We start from the raw sequence: 20,083 nt of genomic DNA, 5'->3' as shown, positions 1-20,083 counted from the left end.
ATGGAGGTATCATGTGCTTAGCATGATTATGCCCCCACCTGTTATACCTGGTTATTTTTGATGCAGCAATATCATTTGTAACAGAAATTTTCTGCCACTGTTACATTTTCGATATTTACATTCCAAAGAATTCAAAATTCTTAGATGGGCGGTTCACTATTCTCAAATTCCATCGCTTTGTTCATTTCAGAAATCAGTTGTTTTTCCAGTAGGAAACTCTCTTTTATCATAAAATTCCAAAACTTAACAACTGAGTACGTTATAGACGAATTCGTCCATACCAGTTTTCTGTTTCTGCTTTTGCCAGGAGAACGAAACATGGCATTACCAGAAGTATTTTCCAATCATTTTGAGTCTGTTGGACTTCTTTGGTAAATACGAGTAACTCACTTCTAAGCTAGCATAATATTTTCACTGGCTAAGGGTGATCTCAAAAACTATTATACTATTCCAGTGACAAAGTCTTCTTCTCACCTTGCGTTGATAGACAAGTCCAAACTCCCGGAGATGTTGTAGAAATACGAGTAGTCCATCACTCATCCCCTCTGTACTGTAATCCTGTAAAGTAATGATAATACATATATATAATGCATACTACAAAATTTGCAATATCTTACACAGATATTCCAGGAGGAGGATCCAATTTACTGCACTTTTTAAATCTTTATAGGTCATACAGTCCTATTAGCTTCAGCTTTTCCATTTTTACGTGAAGTTCATTAACAATGCACAAACAATATGGCTCTGCTGGTAAAGTAGCAGACTACAGAATGGAAGAACCTGAGTTCAAGCTCAAGTAAAAGCGAGATTTTTCATTTCACCATAAGCTACAAAACGACTATAGACCACCTCTGCAGTGTAGGAGACAGCATGTTGGTCGATTCCCAGTCAGGTTAAATTTCCTGGTTGAGGTTTTTCAGGGCTTTCCCTCAACCTAAGGCAAATGCCAGGAAATTCGGGCCCTGAATGTCACCGGCTTCATTCATCACCAAAATCATATTCATAACAAATCAGTAATACATCTACAGACGCCATCTGGTTCACAACAATAGAACCAGTCTCAACAATAGTACACAAGCCTTTGGATTTCACCCAAAAGATTAACTCACGATATGACAAGAGATGTTAAAGCGAGTATAACAGCAAAAAAATGACTCTAGTATCTATGTAAGGCATCTATAAAACTAAAAAAAGAAAAAGAATGGACTAAGAAGGCCTGTATCTTTCCACGGTAATATATAATACAAATTAGCTAATTTTCTGAAAAAAGAAAATATTCATACCTCCTTCAAAACTAAGAACAGATTAACTAACATGATACTTACTTACTGGCTTTTAAGGAACCCGGAGGTTCACTGCCGCCCTCACATAAGCCCGCCATCGGTCCCTATCCTGAGCAAGATTAATCCAGTCTCTACCATCATATCCCACATCCCTCAAATCCATTTTAATATTATCTTCCCACCTACGTCTCGGCCTCCCCAAAGGTCTTTTTCCCTCCGGCCTCCCAACTAACACTCTATATGCATTTCTGGATTCGCCCATACGTGCTACATGTCCTGCCCATCTCAAAAGTCTGGATTTTATGTTCCTAATTATGTCAGGTGAAGAATACAATGCGTGCAGCTCTGCGTTGTGTAACTTTCTCCATTCTCCTGTAACTTCATCCCTCTTAGCCCCAAATATTTTCCTAAGCACCTTATTCTCAAACACCCTTAATCTCTGTTCCTCTCTCAAAGTGAGAGTCCAAGTTTCACAACCATACAGAACAACCGGTAATATAACTGTTTTATAAATTCTAACTTTCAGATTTTTTGACAGAAGACTAGATCACAAAAGCTTCTCAACCGAATAATAACAGGCATTTCCCATATTTATTCTGCGTTTAATTTCCTCCCGAGTGTCATTTATATTTGTTATTGTTGCTCCAAGATATTTGAATTTTTCCACCTCTTCTAAAGATAAATATCCCATTTTTATAGTTCCATTTCGTACAATATTCTGGTCACGAGACATAATCATATACTTAGTCTTTTCGGGATTGACTTTCAACCCTATCGCTTTACTTGCTTCAACTAGAATTTCCGCGTTTTCCCTAATCGTTTGTGGATTTTCTCCTAGCATATTCACGTCATCCGCATAGACAAGAAGCTGATGTAACCCATTCAACTCCAAACCCTGTCTATTATCCTGAACTTTCCTAATGGCATATTCTAGAGCAAAGTTAAAAAGTAAAGGTGATAGTGCATCTCCTAACACTACATTTATAAAATAAATTGTGTTAAATAATACAAAGAACACTGTGAATTAAAAAATTGCCTCTAAATCAAAACTATGGAGATGACAGATGTCCGTCTTCGATATTAAGCTACTCATATACTGTACATAATACTTTGTAACTCTGGTGTTTTCTTGTTTGACAATGATGTATAAATACTTAAAAAATCACACATGCACTCTACTCTAACATGCTCCTAAAAACTCGTTTGATTTTCTAGTTTTGTTGTAATGGCACAATTCACATATGTTGTAAGTTGTCAACCAGATATTCTATAATGTGTTTTTGTCATGTACCAATGAGACCTGATGATGCCGTAAGGCGAAAGCACTCATCGTAAAATAAAATAAATGTATTTTCATACTCAATGATATAATTCATTGTTTTAAGTGATAAGTATTGTCTGAACAGTAATCTAACAATTGAAATTTCTCAAATTAACTTGAAGCTCCGACTAATGAAGATAAATATGGAAGTCTCGTAAATACCGTACCTTGCCCATGGTGCTAAAACTGAGCTGAAAGAGGAAAGTGAGGCACTCCACCAGGTCCAAGCCACGCGACTCCACAGTGTCCAGGTACTGCAGGATGAAGTACCACACTTGTGAGGGCGTGTCTAGGAGCAGGAACTGAAATCCTTCCCTCGTAATGACAGGACTCCCATCATCTTCATCACTGAAAAATTATCACATTAAGGCCCGATTGTATAAACCATTTAATCTTAGATTAGAGGTTAAATTGATCCTTGTTTCAGCTGAACTTGGAATTTTGTGTTGTATAAAGTCTAATCTGAGATTAATTTGTCTCAAACTAAAGTCAACTTTGACTGAAGAAATTTCTCCGATTAAGTTCGATGATCCAAGTTCAGTTATTTCTTTTCTGTTTGAAATATACGAGTGACAGATTGTGCAAGTGAAATATCCATTATTATTAATATTAATAGGTATGATAGGTACATTTATATATATTTCTTTCAATTTCTTGCCTTAATACACAAACAATCTTATATTTTATAAGGCTCTATCGTGTTCAGCCGTATCAAATAACATAACCTATAATTATATTATGTTTATAACAACCATTAATTATTAATGGATATGATAGGTACATTCATAAATTTTCAATTAACTGTGTTACTAAACGAAAATTGTCGTTTTATAAAGCTTTATTATGTTTAGCAGTATCAAACACCATAACAAGATAACAACTCGGAGAACAGTCAACCTTCTTCTTATTGTCCGCCATTATTTACATTGCACAAAAAACCAGTGCCTCCAACAGAGTGTAATACGGAAAGTCGCCAAAAAGTAGTTGTAAAGTCGCTAGATTTCTCATTATCAACAAAGAAAGATTAAATTTTGTCACTATGGGGTGCTAAAAAGGTCACTAAATCCTATTTAAGCAATATAAAAGTTAAAAGAAATTGTTGTTGAAAAAGAGTTAAAGTCGCTAGATTGGCAACACTGAACAAACCTGTCCGCGCATCACGTATTTCACCTGTTTATGCGATGTTGCCAAATCCTTTTCACGTGAACTTAGATTGCATTTGAACCAAGGTAATTTGATCGCAGAAAAGTTTTATACAATAGAAGAAGTGTCTGAACTCGGTTCACTTTTCGATCTTCGATCAAAGTTGATCTTTAGTCAGGGAGTTTTATACAATTGGGCCTAAGTCTTCCACATAAACTATTTTATCAGTTATTTCCTGTGAATTTTCGTTTTAAGAATAGTCAGATAACTACACAAGCTATCCAGAGCTGACAAGGTGAAGACATAGTGACAATTAAGTAGTGGCACAATGAGAATAAACCTCCCTTGTCCTTTACAAATCTAATAGAACTCACCAGGAATCAAATCCTAGCCACGTCTTAGTGATTTCAACGACTGATTAAGTTAGAAAATAGGCCTTTATTTCTGGATCGTTCATGAATAAACGAAAAGATATTTGCTATGGACAACCTAACCACGAAATAGACGTGAGGAAAGACTATACAGTGGTGAGGTTTAGACTTTCCAGAGTTCTTAGTGTATTAGATATTTATATTTATAAATCCCAAAGATTTATAATTATTTTACTATTAATAGACTTTTATCCAAGAGTCATAGGTATTATTTATTTACAGAATTTCAGACTTTTATCTCTTCCACAAACTCAGGCAGAAGGACAAAACTTATGTTCTAAGTTTGACTGCACTGTCCCATGGCTTTACAGTTCAATAATTAATTTGTAATTTTTGTGTTTTGTACGCATTTAAGGAGAAGTGAGAATGTAGATAAGGACTGAATACTTACTTACTTACTGGCTTTTAAGGAACTCAGAGGCTCATTGCTGCCCTCACATAAGCCCGCCATTGATCCCTATCCTGAGCAAGATTAATCCAGTCTCTATCATCATATCCCACTTCCCTCAAATCCATTTTAATATTATCTTCCCATCTACGTCTAGAATACTTATGTATTTTAAATAACTGAGAAACAATTTTGAAAATGTACCGAGTGTGACAAAAAAGGATTGCTATGTATTAATGTGCATTTTAAAATAATTATTTCCTCACAATATATTTAACAAAACTGTTTCACAAACAGTTGTTAATTTTAATAGTTTCTAAAGCTGTTCATTATGTTATTACAAAAATTTCCTTAGTTAAAACATTAACAAAATTGTAAAAACCTGAACTATGGCTGGTATAAGCTACACTGTAGATGCAAAATAAGACTGAGTTATATACATATTGACTTTGTGTGCAATCTCTTTTACAGAATTCAGCAGACTTCATTAAAAACAATGTCTGTTGTTCAATAACTGTTGTGCTATTTATGAGTGAACATTGACAAATTGTGGCACATAAAGTCAGTGATTTTCATGGAAAGATCGATCTGCCTTTCTCTACAAACCTAACTTAACCCAAACTAAACAAACCTAATCTAACATCGTTCATTTCAGTTCAGTTTGAGTCATGTTTAGTCAAGAAGAAAGAGCGACCTTTCCTTCTTTGCAAAAGTCTTCTTTGTTGCACTCCTGGTTGAGTGTTAGAGAAGGCCATATGGCCTTAACTCTGTCAGGTTAAATAAATCATTATTATTATTATTATTATTATTATTATTATTATTATTATTATTATTATTATTATTATTAAAATCCAAGTTTTTACCATAGTCTTCATAAATACTGTTGTAATACAGAAGTTTATCATTTTTATATCATTCCTTATTTTAGCAAGCAGTATAACCTGGCACTGCAACTGAAATCCATTGTGGTTTAGTGGATAAAGCGTCAGCACATAGAGCTGAAAACCTGGGTTCGAGTTCCAGTGTCAGAGAGAATTTTTCTCTCTTCTATCGATCCTTCACCATATGGTAATGCAGAATTCCTGCACGGAAATATCATATGTACTTCGGTACATCATAATAATATGACATGCGTAAGTAATCACTTAGTGATTCAAGACGGCGCTCATCCTGTCAGAACCCGGCCACTTAGTCACTTGTAATGAGTGCACCTCTGCACATAGTGCACTGTCACATATCGTTGGATTAGAATGTAAACCTGCTAACTGCCAAAGAGAAAATTTTACAAGGGAAGCAAAAATGTAATACATCTTGATTACACAACTTTTAACACTGTTTCACTTCGGAATATGTATGGTGAGACTTTCCTGTGTTAAATTTCAACGTACCTGGTTTACATGTTTCGACCTATTTATGGGTCATCTTCAGAACTGGTCGTTGCTGGTCTTGGCGCCACTTGTTCTTTTTCCTGTGAGGGTGTGTTCCTGTGGTATAGTGTAGAGTCAAAAAGTGTGTGTGTTTTGAAGTTGAGTTGTGTGTTGAGAATTTAGTTGGGGTGTGTTTTTGTGAGTCTGTATATTTCATATTGTTCTAGTTTGTTTAGTTTCTAGCTTTTTGGTTGGATGTGTAGTATTTCCATGTCTGTGTTGATGTCTCTGTGGGTGTGGTTAGCATTTGTGATGTGTTCTGCATATGTGGAGGTGTTTTGTAATTTTGTTTAGAGGCAATTAAAAATAACAAAATTACAAAACACCTCCACATATGCAGAACACATCACAAATGCTAACCACACCCACAGAATCATCAACACAAACATGGAAATACTACACATCCAACCAAAAAACCAGAAACTAAACACACTAGAACAATATGAAATATACAGACACACAAAAACACAACCCAACGATATTCTCAACACATAACTCAACTTCAAAACACACACACACTCTTTGACTCTACACTATACCACAGGAACACACCCTCACAGGAAACAGAACAAGTGGCGCCAAGACCAACAACGACCAGTTCTGAAGATGACCCATAAATAGGTCGAAACATGTAAATGAGGTACGTTGAAATTTAACACAGGAAAGTCTTACCATACATATTCCAAAAATGTAAGTTTAAATTAACTCTGAAACTTTAGGACCAAATCCAAAGTACAGGTGGCATTTGTACCTGTACTTTGGATTTGGTCCTAAAGTTTCAGAGTTAATTTAAACTCAGTTTTTGCTTTCCTTGTAAAATTTTCTTTTTGGCGGCTAGCAGGTATACAGTCTAAGCCGACGATATTCTGTGACACAATATATGAGTGTAGGTCACCAAAGGGAAACTGAGAGGAAGAATTTAAGCTAAGAGGGATTCGATCTGGCATCGGAACTGGAATCTGGTGTGGCTCAGTGGATAAAGCGTCAGCACATAGAGCTGAAAACCCGGGTTCGAGTCCCAGTGCTGGAGAGAATTTTTCTCTGTTCTATCGATCCTTCATCAACTGATTGTATGCATCTGAAGTCTGATTAGTGTAATATATAGCTAATCGATGATGTATGCAATGAAGGGGGAAAGAAACTGGCCACCCTACCCCCATTATCTCCGGACCTAGTTGCCTCATAAAGTGGTGCCTTGTTGGTATTACTTGTGAGGTTCAAACTTGTCTTCAGACAGTTAACTAAACAACAACTTCATGATTGAACTCGCATTATGAAATGAGTGTGATTCTGTCCTTATGGGAAAGGAATTTTCTTATGATATTTCAGCCAGTGCATGAGACTAGTGCCCATCCAGCATTGTGATGAATTTGGGGAGATACGGTAGGTAGCGAAATCTGGTTTCGAAAACCAGCTATGGGATGTGAGGTCAGTGGTTGACTGGATGGCCTTGGCTCTTCATTGGGTGTCGTACCATACATTAAAAAATAATACAACTATTAAGTCACAGTTTCATCAGCAGATGAAATCATCACTCAGCCTCGAAAAATCGCTATGTGACATTTTGGTCAAAAATGGGTTATGTGGTGTGAAAAGATCAGACAGCTCTTGGGGGATTGTCTCTTACCCTCTGGTAAGCAAATATTCAATGGTTTCGCCTGTATAATAAATAAAAATAAAAACCACTTTCTATAACAGCTTTGAAAATGTATGTCTTTTGCTTCTCCTGAAATGTTTTGGTTTTTGCATGTAGTGGTTTTTGAGCCGCAATGACGAAATATAGTGTTGGCAGCTTACTCCAATGAAATCTATTAATTCAGTAGATGGTCTTTTCTTTGTTTACAGATACGTTCAATAATAACTAAAACTAACTTTGTTAGTCCTGGCAAAAGCAAAATCTAGTAAGCAGAAACCAAGTATGACCCTGCTTTTAATATCTATGTATAAATTTAAGAATGCAGTTATATTGTCAGACTCCAAAGCAGCTATTCTATCAATAGTCTCTAAACACACACCTTCATCTCAAACAGCAGAAATAACTAAAATGCTCTCTCAATTAATATCACTCAATAAAAGAATTGTATTCCAATGGATACCATCCCATTGTGGAATCCTGGGAAACGAGAATGCGGATGCTTTAGCAAAGAAGGGCAGCACTGCTACTTACAGACCTGTTACTAAATCTACGTATTACTCTGTGAAAAGATTTATTAAATCTACATACTTAGACTTCAACAAACAAAATTTGATAACACAATCACAAGGGAAAAAATGGAACTCTCTGCATCATAATCCACAGTTAATTCCCGATTTACCACGAAAATCGTCTGTAGCTGCATTTAGATTGGCAACAGGCCATGATTGTTTGGCCAAACACCTGCATAGAATTGGAATATATCAGTCCCCTAACTGCCCATTGTGCAACTCAAACCAAGAAATGGATTCGGAACACCTCAAAATCTGTGCTTCAGTGGCTGACCATGATAATATCTTTGAAAAATATTGGAGTGCAAGAGGTCAAATGACTTTATTGTCAAATGCCTGGCATTAGAAAACAACAACAACAACAACAACAACAACAACATATCTATGTATGATTTGCACTGTGATCCACATCCAATGCCTCACAATCTATTAGCAGAGTATCATCACTACTTCAGGCCATTTAAAAACAGAACCTTTCCAAGAAATCTATATATTATTCATTTCGTTATAATATCCTACAAAACAGCACAAGCATAATGAGGTAAATTTTTAGTGGCTGAAATTACACCTGATGTCTAAAGGCATAGAGGTTTAGAAAAAGAAAAAGAAGAACATATCTGAAAAATCCGTCATAGCAGAAAGCACAGCCATTAGCCACAAGATGAACTCACCGCTTCATGAGGCCTGCATGCAGCAGGATACGGACAGCATCTGCAGAAATGCCTTCTTGCTGCTGCGACCCCACCATGTAATGTAATACACACTCCCATCGCTCCATTGCATAGCTGTCTAAATATGGAATGTCACGTGGTTTGCTGTCAGTCTCCAGTTGCGATGACATGCTCCATGGTTTTCCTCTATAAAGAGAATTGGAATATATATCAATCCCCAAACTGCCCATTGTGCAACTCAAACCAAGAAATGGATTCGGAACACCTCAAAATCTATGCTTCAGTGGCTGACCATGATAATATCTTTGAAAGATATTGGAGTGCAAGAGGTCAAATGACTTTATTGTCAAACACCTGACATTAGAAAACAACAACAACATAAAGAGAGTTGCAATGATCAAATTAATTTTAAATCAGACTAATGCAATTTACTGCATATTATCTTCATCATCATCCTCACTCATTCCCTACACTACACTCTTACACATACACTCAGCCTAATACACGATATAATCCTCCACAGATACACATCATGTATAGCGTGGCCTGCCAAAGTGGTGTGCAACTTGAAAAATGGGTCACAGTCCTTCCATCTATCCACAATGTGTAGAACCCGAATCATGCAAATGAAAAAAATCTCCCTCCCCCTTCCCTATCCCCCTCGCTCTCTCAACACTGGATTTTATTTTATTTTATTTTATTGGGTTATTTTACGACGCTGTATCAACATCTAGGTTATTTAGCGTCTGAATGAAATGAAGGTGATCATGCCGGTGAAATGAGACCGGGGTCCAGCACCGAAAGTTACCCAGCATTTGCTCGTATTGGGTTGAGGGAAAACCCTGGAAAAAACCTCTCAACCAGGTAACTTTCCCCCACCGGGACCCGAACCCGGGCCACCTGATTTCGCAGCCAGATGCGCTGACTGTTACTCCACAGGTGTGGACTCAACACTGGATCTGCAAAGTTTGTTACTATATAATTTTTTTTAGGTTATTTAACGTCGCTGTATCAACTTTTAGGTCATTTAGCGTCGATGGGACTGGTGATAACGAGATGGTATTTGGCGACATTAGGCCAAAGATTCGCCATAGATTACCTGATATTCACCTTATGGTTGGGGAAAACCTCGGAAAAAAAATCAAGCAGGAATCGAACCCGTGTTCAAGCGCAACTCTAGATCAACAGGCAAGCGCCTTGGTCACTTGAGCTACACCAGTGGGATTACTATATAATTTTAGCAACTAACTGCAATATATAGATAATGTTTTTCGTAAATAAAAACCATAACACTATAATGCAGCAGATTCCAGTCATTATAACATATCTAGTAACAAGACAGTGGTTACGATAGAGATGCTTCACAATTGATATACACTCCAAAAACTTTCAAACAATTAGCTCCACCATTAACAAAATTAAACTTCTGCACATGTATACAGTCAATGACTGGCACTATTAAATAAAGCATGGAAACAGGTCTGTACTTCAACATAACCTTCAGAATGAACATAAATACAGGACTTGAAGAACAATTAACATATAGTATTGGTCTGCATCTTTTCATTGTCTGTTACAGTAAAACCTCGTTTTTAAGAAATGATTCCAAAAGTCCCAGCCGAACTACTATAAAAATAATGTAATTAATGCCTGCTTTAAGAATGGTGTCCGGTATGCAGTAAGTGTACAACAAATCATAGAAACTTGAGCATGCCAACACCAATTTCCTAAGAGATGTCAAGAATGTGTAACAGCAGGAGGACATCCTTTAGGCGCCATCATCAGAGGAGGCAAGGGAAAGGGAATTCTAGGAAGAGTTATTCTCTAGAATGATCTGCATCTCTGACATGTTACATAAAGCTAAACATTTCGTATCATGTTGACTAATGCGAAAGCCTGAACTCGTATAGAACTCAAAGTTCATTAAGTGGTTTGTTTCTAATTCCGAGCACTGGTCATTGACAACAAGACTATTGATTATTTATTCAACTGGTCTTTGATTAATTTATATTTATTTTCAATTTGTGCAACTAGTATATCGATGAAATCATTACACAGTTGACTCTGGACTAAAGACATTACTAATGAATATGTTCTCACTCTTTACGATCACAGATCTCTTCAATAGTTGTGTTACCAAGAGCTGACAATGGAGTAACAGTCGGCAAGGGTACAGAATTTAGCCTTTATTTGCCCGAGTATAGGCCGCATTTTTTTTACCCAAAATCTAAGTAAAAAATGTGCATGCAGTTTATACTCAACACATTCTAAACTAGAACAAATTTCTTATAAAATACAGTAACATACGGTACCTTATTACACATAAAAACACGTACTTCAACCATCTATCTCCATCTGTGTAAAGTTGCCTCGTTTAATTATTAGGCAGCAGCATTCCTTTTAAGATTTGTAGGTCTCTATTGCATGCACCGATAATAAAATGAAAATGCGACGTTGTCACGTCTTGTTTGTTGCTGCTATATATTAATATAACATGGATATGGGCTAGGCTTAATTGCTCAAAGCATGAGTTAATTTGAAGATTATTTATATTATTTAGATTATTTATTTTAAATTAATTATTTAAAGAAATAATTAAATGTTTCTCCATAAGGAAAATCGGAAAGTTTGACTTTTTGTAATAATTCTTTTATTGTTAAGGACTGGCCCTTATTGTAAGAACTATATATTTCACGGCGAATGTAATCACATGTAAAACCATCTACTTTATTAAATTTTGTGGCTTTGTGTCCACGCTTTTTAGGTGTCTTAGGTCCCTTTTTTACAATTTTACTTACAGTATTTCTATTTAATTTAAGAATTTTAGATGTCTCCGAAATTTTTCCTTGACCTAAATTGTTTCTCAGAACATACGTGTGAGCATTGCACACAAACGTTTGACACTGCTTACATAATATTGGTCTAGCTTTTGAATTTGAATTGTTATTTAACTCTGATATATTATTATTATTATTATTATTATTATTATTATTATTATTATTATTATTACCATCGTCGTTATTGACGTTCATGGGTATCGGTTCCGACACTTCACTCGCTTCCCACGGCCTCCACATTTTTATTATACACTGAACTGTAATATAATTAATTTTCACTGTGAACTAGAACAAGACACACTGCTAAAATATGCAACTCTGGTTTATACACTCCGCGTGGAGTATTGGAACAGCCTTCAAAAGACTTGACGACGACAATGGGCAGCGACATAATTAAAATTATTGAAACTACAAAGCTTCCGTCCTCTTTGACACCGCTAGCCTACTAATTGAACGTGGCTACTTTACCAGTATCTAGAATCTTTATATAACAATACAAAATGAATGTCAGTAGTATGACATACCCTCCTAACAATGCAATTTTCATATTTCTCTTGAAGGTACTGTTTAGAATCCAACCTGGAAGACCTCCAGGAATGGCCGCTTCCTGCCACACCCGCAAACCACTGAGCACCTGAGCCACTTCATTGTGTTCTCTGCAACGTATTTACAATAAAACATGATAGTATATAATGAAATAGAATAAATATAAGAATTCACTCTCGTGAACTGTCATGACAATTAAAATTTTTTCCCAAGTACTTTCCTCTAAAGATTCATGATACCTACCAAAGTTATCAGCTTATCACTTACTTATATATAAGTGGTCTAGGATTCTTCCTTTATCATAAATTACCAGTCATAAAAAAATTCCATTTCTAGACTTAAAGAAAATATGCACTTCTGAATAAACGTCTATCTATGCAAACATACATACAAGTCTTGTGAAATACTGTGGTCAAAACACTTGAAACAGCAACTGCCTAAAATTATTCTATAGCACTAATACAAGATATTTACTGGGTCATTAATATTTTTTTAGTTTTCTATAGCATGCAACACTGAAGGTTTTTTTTTTTTGACGAAAAAAGTGGAAAAATGGTCTAATTTTCATAGGGAAGGTAGTTTGAAATGTGAAGAATTCGTATAGGACGTCAGATGACTTGAAAACATTAGAAAATAGAAAAAAAATTGGAAAGAATTGATCAGTGTAGTTAACCTAGCCTTAAGTGCACAATACCAGAGCAGGCATATGGTAATTACATAGAAGTAACTAGTTGTTAACATATGCCACTTTTGAACTAGTCTTACATCTCGTAGGCATTACAGTTAACACTGATACTCGTACCTATGTTTGTTATGCATTATGTTGGTTTTTGACAGTTTAAGCATATTGACGAAGCTGTAAGTGCCTCGGCTGCATTGTATATGCAATGGATATTGTCCTTACTGGTAGACAAAGCATTAACAATCAAATATATAGATAATATTATGTCACTTCAGTACTCACCTTATATCTAACTCACTGTCTTCATTCATACTGTTCAATTGCCAATATGAACTTCATTTCATTCATTCATAGAGTTCTGTCTAAGGGCAGATTTCTCACTGCAAACCCAACTTTCTCCAATCTTTCCTATTTTCTGCCTTCCTCTTTGTCTCCGCATATGGTCCACATATCTTAATGTCGTCTATCATCTGATATCTTCTTCTGCCCCGAACTCTTCTCCCATTCACCACTCCTTCCAGTGCATCCTTCAATAGGCAGTTTCTTCTCAGCCAGTGAACCAACCAATTTCTTTTCCTCTTCCTGATCAGTTTCAGCATCATTCTTTCTTCATCGTCTTTCCAACACAGCTTCATTTCTTATTTTGACTGTCCACTTCACATGTTCCATTCTTCTCCATATCCAATGTGAAGTTCTGAAGCATTAATAACGTATACGGATATAGTTCAGGAAATTTAAATTGAAATAATTTCCATGTTACGGTACATGAATCGATCCGATAAATGCTTATCGACAGTTGAAATTGGTTGAAATACATTATCAAAGGTGTGTCTTGTAAAGAATTTTAATATCGAATTTTTTAACGATTTTGTGGTCTAATGATTACAATGACAGACTATTAAGCACAAAGTTTCTGGATCGATTTCTGGTGATTACAATGTATGGTAACATTAATTAATATACATATATGTTTATATAAAAATGCAGTGAAGGTAGTAGAAAGTATTTGGAAGTGAGAAGAAATGGAGAAAAACAGAAGAACATTACAGATAAAAGAGAAGAATTTTTATTCTCAACCTCTTTACTTTCACAACCCCATAAGACACTTTAGTTCATGCATAACTGGCATATGTGAAAAGCTGGCAGTTCCAGTAATGTGCACTTGTTCCATAATCGATTATTTAACACGTGAAATAAAGAGGTAGAACACTTCAAAATATAACGCGAAATGCACATTTTACTTCACTTAGTATATGCAAAGCATACAAAAAGACTAACCTAACCTAACCTGTTACATATTCGTATATGCAAGGCATACGAAAAGTTTAAACTAAGCTAATCTACTTAACCAATCACAGATTCCCACACCACAGAACTTAGAAAAATTAAGTTGGAAGTTTCAGCATTGCATGCTATAGAAAAGCCTTTTCTTTCTTTTTTTGCATAGACCAATTCTAATGGACAGTTTACTAAATTAATTAAAATAAGTGGATATAACATTTTCACTTCTTAAACGTCCATAATTCTGTACAGGGGCGCTACCAAAGGAAAGCAAATTCTAAGCGGAAAATATTTGAATAGAAAGCATCACTATTCATATAAACGTATTTAAGGTCCAGGGTAATTCTTCGAAGGACCATTGGATGAATTTATAATATGTTAGCAGTGCAAAATCGTACAAATGGAGGAATTGGATTTCAAGAGTCATTCGGTTGCAAACAAGGTGTGCTCAAGATGTCACATGAAGTTGTGTGAGAGTTTAGGCAATTAGATTGAAGACATAAGTAGTGGATTTTCGTTCTCAAATTGGTGTCGCCCAACAATTTTTCTTTTGTTGTCGGTATGTAAGTATAACTCGACTACAAACTAAATAGGTAAATAATCTGACTTATCTTTGGTAGCGCTCTTGTACAGAAAAAACCGAAATCCTTCAAACATCCTATTTTATATTTCATAATCATAATAAAATCTACATGTATAAAACACTTTATATCAAAAGTAAGGCGACTACATGACTTCGCTAAAATTATGAAGTTGGAAATAGATCTATTTAAAAATATCTCATTAAGCCAAACTCTAGAATACATGTAAGCAAACTGTTCCAGCATTAGTGACTGTGCCGTGTCGAGCATCGAACCAAAGAGGAGAAGAAACAAGTGAAGATCAGTAAAGATGGCTATGCAATGTACTCCGCATAAATATCCTTGGACCAAAGAGTTTTGATACCTTATTACAGGCTTGCAGAAATGAGCGCCAATTGTGACGTACGTCACCCATCGGAATACGTCACTCATCCCTTCCCTCCAACCCCGCGTCATTGACTTAGTAGGGGAGGGGATTTGTATTCAGTATGTGTTATGTGATTGCGTGCGGGTCACAGAGACGTCATTCAACGCCGATAGACTGTGGACGGGGAACCAATGCTTTCCCCATGCTTTCCACCCCTCTCTCGCCAGTTCTGCATCCCTGGCTTAGTAGATATTATTGTAAAATATGAAGATAAAATAAGAATGTGTTTGATCAGCGACCTTGGACCAAAAAAATTGTAGGTTTCCTTTACCTTGCACCACAAAAAGACAGCATATGGCAGGCAAGTATTTTCCTGGAAATAATTACTTCACAAACTTCGATGTGCAGTGGCCTTGATTACTCCCAATGTTCCGGAACGAGTTTCAGCTACTTACCTATATTCTAAGAGTCATTCCCCTTATCATATGCAGTGGCGAATACCTAAAGGCAGGGGATTGGGAAAACGGTTCTCTCACTATCAACAATTATTTTAAAACATTCCCAACTTGATAATTGTATGCTGTAACAATTGAAAGTCCTTAAATATTAACATTACCGCAAACAGGTACAAAACCTAAGGCTTACTTGGCATATGCCTGAGATATCCAAGAAGCGACCACAGCTTGTGGCACTGGCTGTTCAACAAAGAGTATTCGGATGACATAATGTCTTGCTATCTCCGGAAGTTCTCTAGAAAAAGAAAAATACATAACATAATTTAACCGCATAATACATAGAAAGTTTTAGGCGTTTTTACTTTTAACCATTACGTACTTTCCTAAACTGCTGTAAATTCTGTTTCTCACATAGGGGTAGGCCTACTGGTAGAGTGAGGTTAGATATTGTTAACGTACCTGTACACAGCTAAACATGTTGTTGGATGATTATACAGTCTATCGAGTATTTCTGTCGGAAGTGTCTTCAAATAATCATGCAGATTTTTACATTGTAAATTCTTTGTCTTAAGTGTCAATTTAAGTCCTTTACTGGACTCTGCCATAACTGTGTTGTATATTACTATAGCCTAGAGATGGGTAAAAAATAACACAACAGTTATTTTGGAACTGTTCCGGTCTCGGAACTGTTGCAAAAATGAACAGTAGGTCGGAACCTCCTGTTCCGAAATAACAGTGTTCCGACTCCGAGCTGCTCACTTGCCCAGCTGTTGCGAGCTCGCAGTACCGCGTTGCACAAGGTATGTTCCGACTCCCTCGGAACTGTTGCAAAAATGAACAGTAGGTCGGAACCTCCTGTTCCGAAATAACAGTGTTCCGACTCCGAGCTGCTCACTTGCCCAGCTGTTGCGGGCTCGCAGTACCGCGTTGCACAAGGTATGTTCCGACTCCGAGATAACAGTCGGAACGTCGGAGCTTGTTCCGATGAACCAACGACAGCAGCAGTTACACTGTTCTCGGTGTTCTTTATGTTGTACTTGGAACTTCGTTGGATGAAGTTGGTACTTGAAACTCTCACGTGGTTGGAGGGGGGCGCATGGAAATTGAAATCCTTGCGGTGGCGCGAACTTTAATATCAACATTTGTAAGACTGGCCAATCATCTGTAATGTTATAGTAAGTATTTAATAATCTGTAATATTCATTCCCGCTTTATGGTTTATTTCACCATTAGTTGACTAATTCTGTTTTATAAACATTCTACAAAGTCATAAAGTACGCATACTATTATTAATTCATTGATCAGCTGATTCTATACAAAGGTTAAAGTCGTAAATGGTAATGAGTGGTTTAGTTACAATGTCTGTATGTCGTTTGTTGAGGTTAAGTCTGACAAGCACAAGTTTTTGTGCTATCTTCTCTGTTATCAAAGAACGACAAAAATGTTGTAGCATTATTTGTTGGAAACTACCCATATAAGTACTGATTTGGAGAGCGAGGTTTAATGCGAAGTTTAAATTACACTTTGGTAAAGATGCGATTCCAACATTTTACTAACCCACTGCGGGGTTTCCAGGTTTCAGTACTGCCAATATATATCTTTTTTATTTATGAAATTGTAATATTTATTATTATTATTATTATTATTATTATTATTATTATTATTATTATTATAACTGTGCATTAAGAAAAGTAAAAATAAAAATTAATGATTTGTTTTTTTTTATTATGTAATAGAGAGAACATAAATTATATACCATATGTTTTAAATGTTATGTTATTTTTTTTTAGTTGGCTACCATGTCTTTATAACTTTATGTACGAAAACAAAGTGGTGTATTCTGTCCTTGTAGTCAACAGCTGTGTAATTACTAACATTAAGCTTTTGAGTTCTGTCCGCATGCACAGCAATTTTCCAAAATCGATTCGAATGTGCATTGCAGTGCCATCTATAGATAAGAATGTGTACTATGTCATGCCTATGAGTGCTCCAGTGTGAGCAGCATGTTGAAGAGGGACTATTATAACGTCTTTGGAAGAGGGAGGGTACTGTACCGTTCGTTTGAACGACTCAACGACTCCGACTCATCACCACTGGTGACTGTTATTTCGGAACTGTTATTTGGAACATAGTATTTTTTCGGAACCGGAACCGTCGGAACTGTTCCGGGAAAAGAACAACTTCGCCCATCACTACTATAGCCCACTTGAGTCTAGACGACGAGACATGGTCAGGGTCCAGTGTGCCCAACTCCAGAGACACGAAATCCGCTACTGAATTGCCAAAATTGCGCTATATTCCGCTACGGTTGCGGGTAATGAATACATATTTATGAACCCCTGATCACATATTAAATACGGAGCAACCGAAAATTTTGCATGAAAACAAATCGTGTGAATTATATGAAGTGCATTTCATAATATATTTACAAATGCACTTTAATACAGTCGTGTTGGTATCTTGTAAACAGAAATATAAGTAGAGACGAATGATAAAATTTTATTTTTTATTTTATTTTTAGTGGTTTATTTTACGGCGCTTTATCAACTGCTATGGTTATCTAGCGTTTGAATGAGATGAAGATGATAATACCAGCGAAATGAGTCCAGGATCCATTGCAGAAAGCTACCCAGCATTTTAATGGGTTAAGGGGAAACCCAGGAAAAAAACCTCAATCAGAATTTGAATCCAGGCCCGCTCGTTACACGTTCAGGCATGCTAACTGTTATTCCTCAGCGGTGGACAATAATTTTATTAAAACATATTTTGTTATAAAGACAAGTCTGAAAGCAAGTTGTTTACTCGCGCTTCACTCTAACACTGCAAATTTTAATTTACAGGTCTATATTATATAATGCTATTTAAATGTGGAATATATAGAGGCCTAATAAGTATATTATAATGTATTTCATTACTTACAAACCCCAGAATACACAATGCATATTATCTTATTTTTTAATTTTATTATCATATGGTTCTTCTACTACTAAAAAAAATCGTTAATGTACTGTATATATGGGCTATGCTTTTATGTAGATATTATAAAACTGAATCCTGTGAAGTTGATGGAGTAATTTGTTGGTTGAACCTGGTGATATGAATATCATTTATTTGTAGGTTTCACAGCATACATTTTTATTTTTCAGATCCAATTTTATTCTCAGTAAAGCACTTACAATGACAGGTTTTAGTCTATTTCTTTGCTGCAGTTGAGAAAGCAGTGATAATGAAACATTAATTTCTACATGTAATTACCCAGTACAAGCAGTAGCATCATCTCTTACGGAACTCTTACGGAGTTACGAAAAATCTTATAGAAAAACGAATAAAAAATTTATTGGGGAAGTTTAAGAGAAAATATACAAATTTAAGCTCATAACAACAGTTTCCCCCCCCCCCGCTACATTTTGGGAGGATTTCGATTATCGCCACTACGTCTTCCGAAATCTCCAAATTTCGCAACACGCTACAGTTGGGCGCACTGCGTTTGTAGCAAGAACCCAGTGTGCCCAACTCCAGAAACACGAAATCCGCTATGGAGCTGCCAAAATTCCGCTACATTTCGCTACGATTGTCAGTACTGAATAAATTAGAAACATGATTCATCACCAATAAATAAACCTAAATATTAAATTAAAACCACTGCCTGCTGGATTGCATCCTATAGCTGCGTAATTGCCTGCTCAATCAAATTCAAAGCATTTGACTGTATAAATCATAAAATGCTGCTAGATAAATTAAATTATTATGGAATTAAAGGTGTTGCACACCAATAGTTTCACTCATATCTCATAGATAGGAAACAGAAAGTTGAAATTAATAAAACTATGAAATCTGCATCGACATGGGGAACTATTAATAATGGAATTCCTCAAGGATCAATATTAGGTCCCCTACTTTTTCTAGTGTTTATAAATGATCTTGCCCCCCCTAATAAAAGAGGTAGGTCATCCCATATTATTTGCAGATGACACAAGTATAGTAATTACAGCCAATAACTCCAACACATTCCAATCTTCAACAGAGGAAATTCTCTTCAAAATATGTGACTGGTTCTCAGTCAATAAATTGGTATTAAATTGTAACAAAACTAACATAATTCAATTTAAATCCTATGCAAATTCAACCTCGCAAATTTCTAGCGCAATAATTAACAACAGATCCCTATTAGAAACAACGACAACCAAATTTCTTGCCTTAAAAATCGATAATGTGTTAAATTGGAAAAATCATATTAAAGAAATTACTCCCAAACTAAATTCAGCTTGTTTTGCTATTAGATCTATGCAAAAGATAGTAAATATCAATACCTTAAAAACAATATACTTTGCATACTTCCATTCGGTATTGAGTTTTGGAATAATATTCTGGGGAAATTCCACAGAGAGTAACAGTATATTTCTATTACAAAAAAGAGTAATTAGAATAATAGTAGGTGCCAAATCTAGGGAATCTAGTAGGACTA

General features: G+C 35.9%; 1 protein-coding gene across 1 annotated transcript in view; it reads right to left on the bottom strand.

Annotated features, from left to right (window-relative positions):
- The window catches only part of mrn (general transcription factor IIH subunit 4 marionette), a gene marked incomplete in the record, with an annotated part of 36,280 nt that extends 18,426 nt beyond the window's left edge, over window positions 1-17,854 (bottom strand). The window contains 7 exon segments of the mRNA XM_069844367.1: window positions 475-558; window positions 2,772-2,952; window positions 8,870-9,055; window positions 12,231-12,362; window positions 15,809-15,913; window positions 16,078-16,247; window positions 17,821-17,854. Of these exon segments, the coding sequence (XP_069700468.1) occupies window positions 475-558; window positions 2,772-2,952; window positions 8,870-9,055; window positions 12,231-12,362; window positions 15,809-15,913; window positions 16,078-16,223 (834 nt within the window).
- Between the last annotated feature and the right edge of the window lie 2,229 nt (window positions 17,855-20,083).

Source organism: Periplaneta americana, chromosome 13, assembly GCF_040183065.1.
Source record: "Periplaneta americana isolate PAMFEO1 chromosome 13, P.americana_PAMFEO1_priV1, whole genome shotgun sequence".
In the NCBI taxonomy this organism is placed as follows: domain Eukaryota; kingdom Metazoa; phylum Arthropoda; class Insecta; order Blattodea; family Blattidae; genus Periplaneta; species Periplaneta americana.
This window is presented reverse-complemented; position numbering and strand designations above follow the sequence as displayed.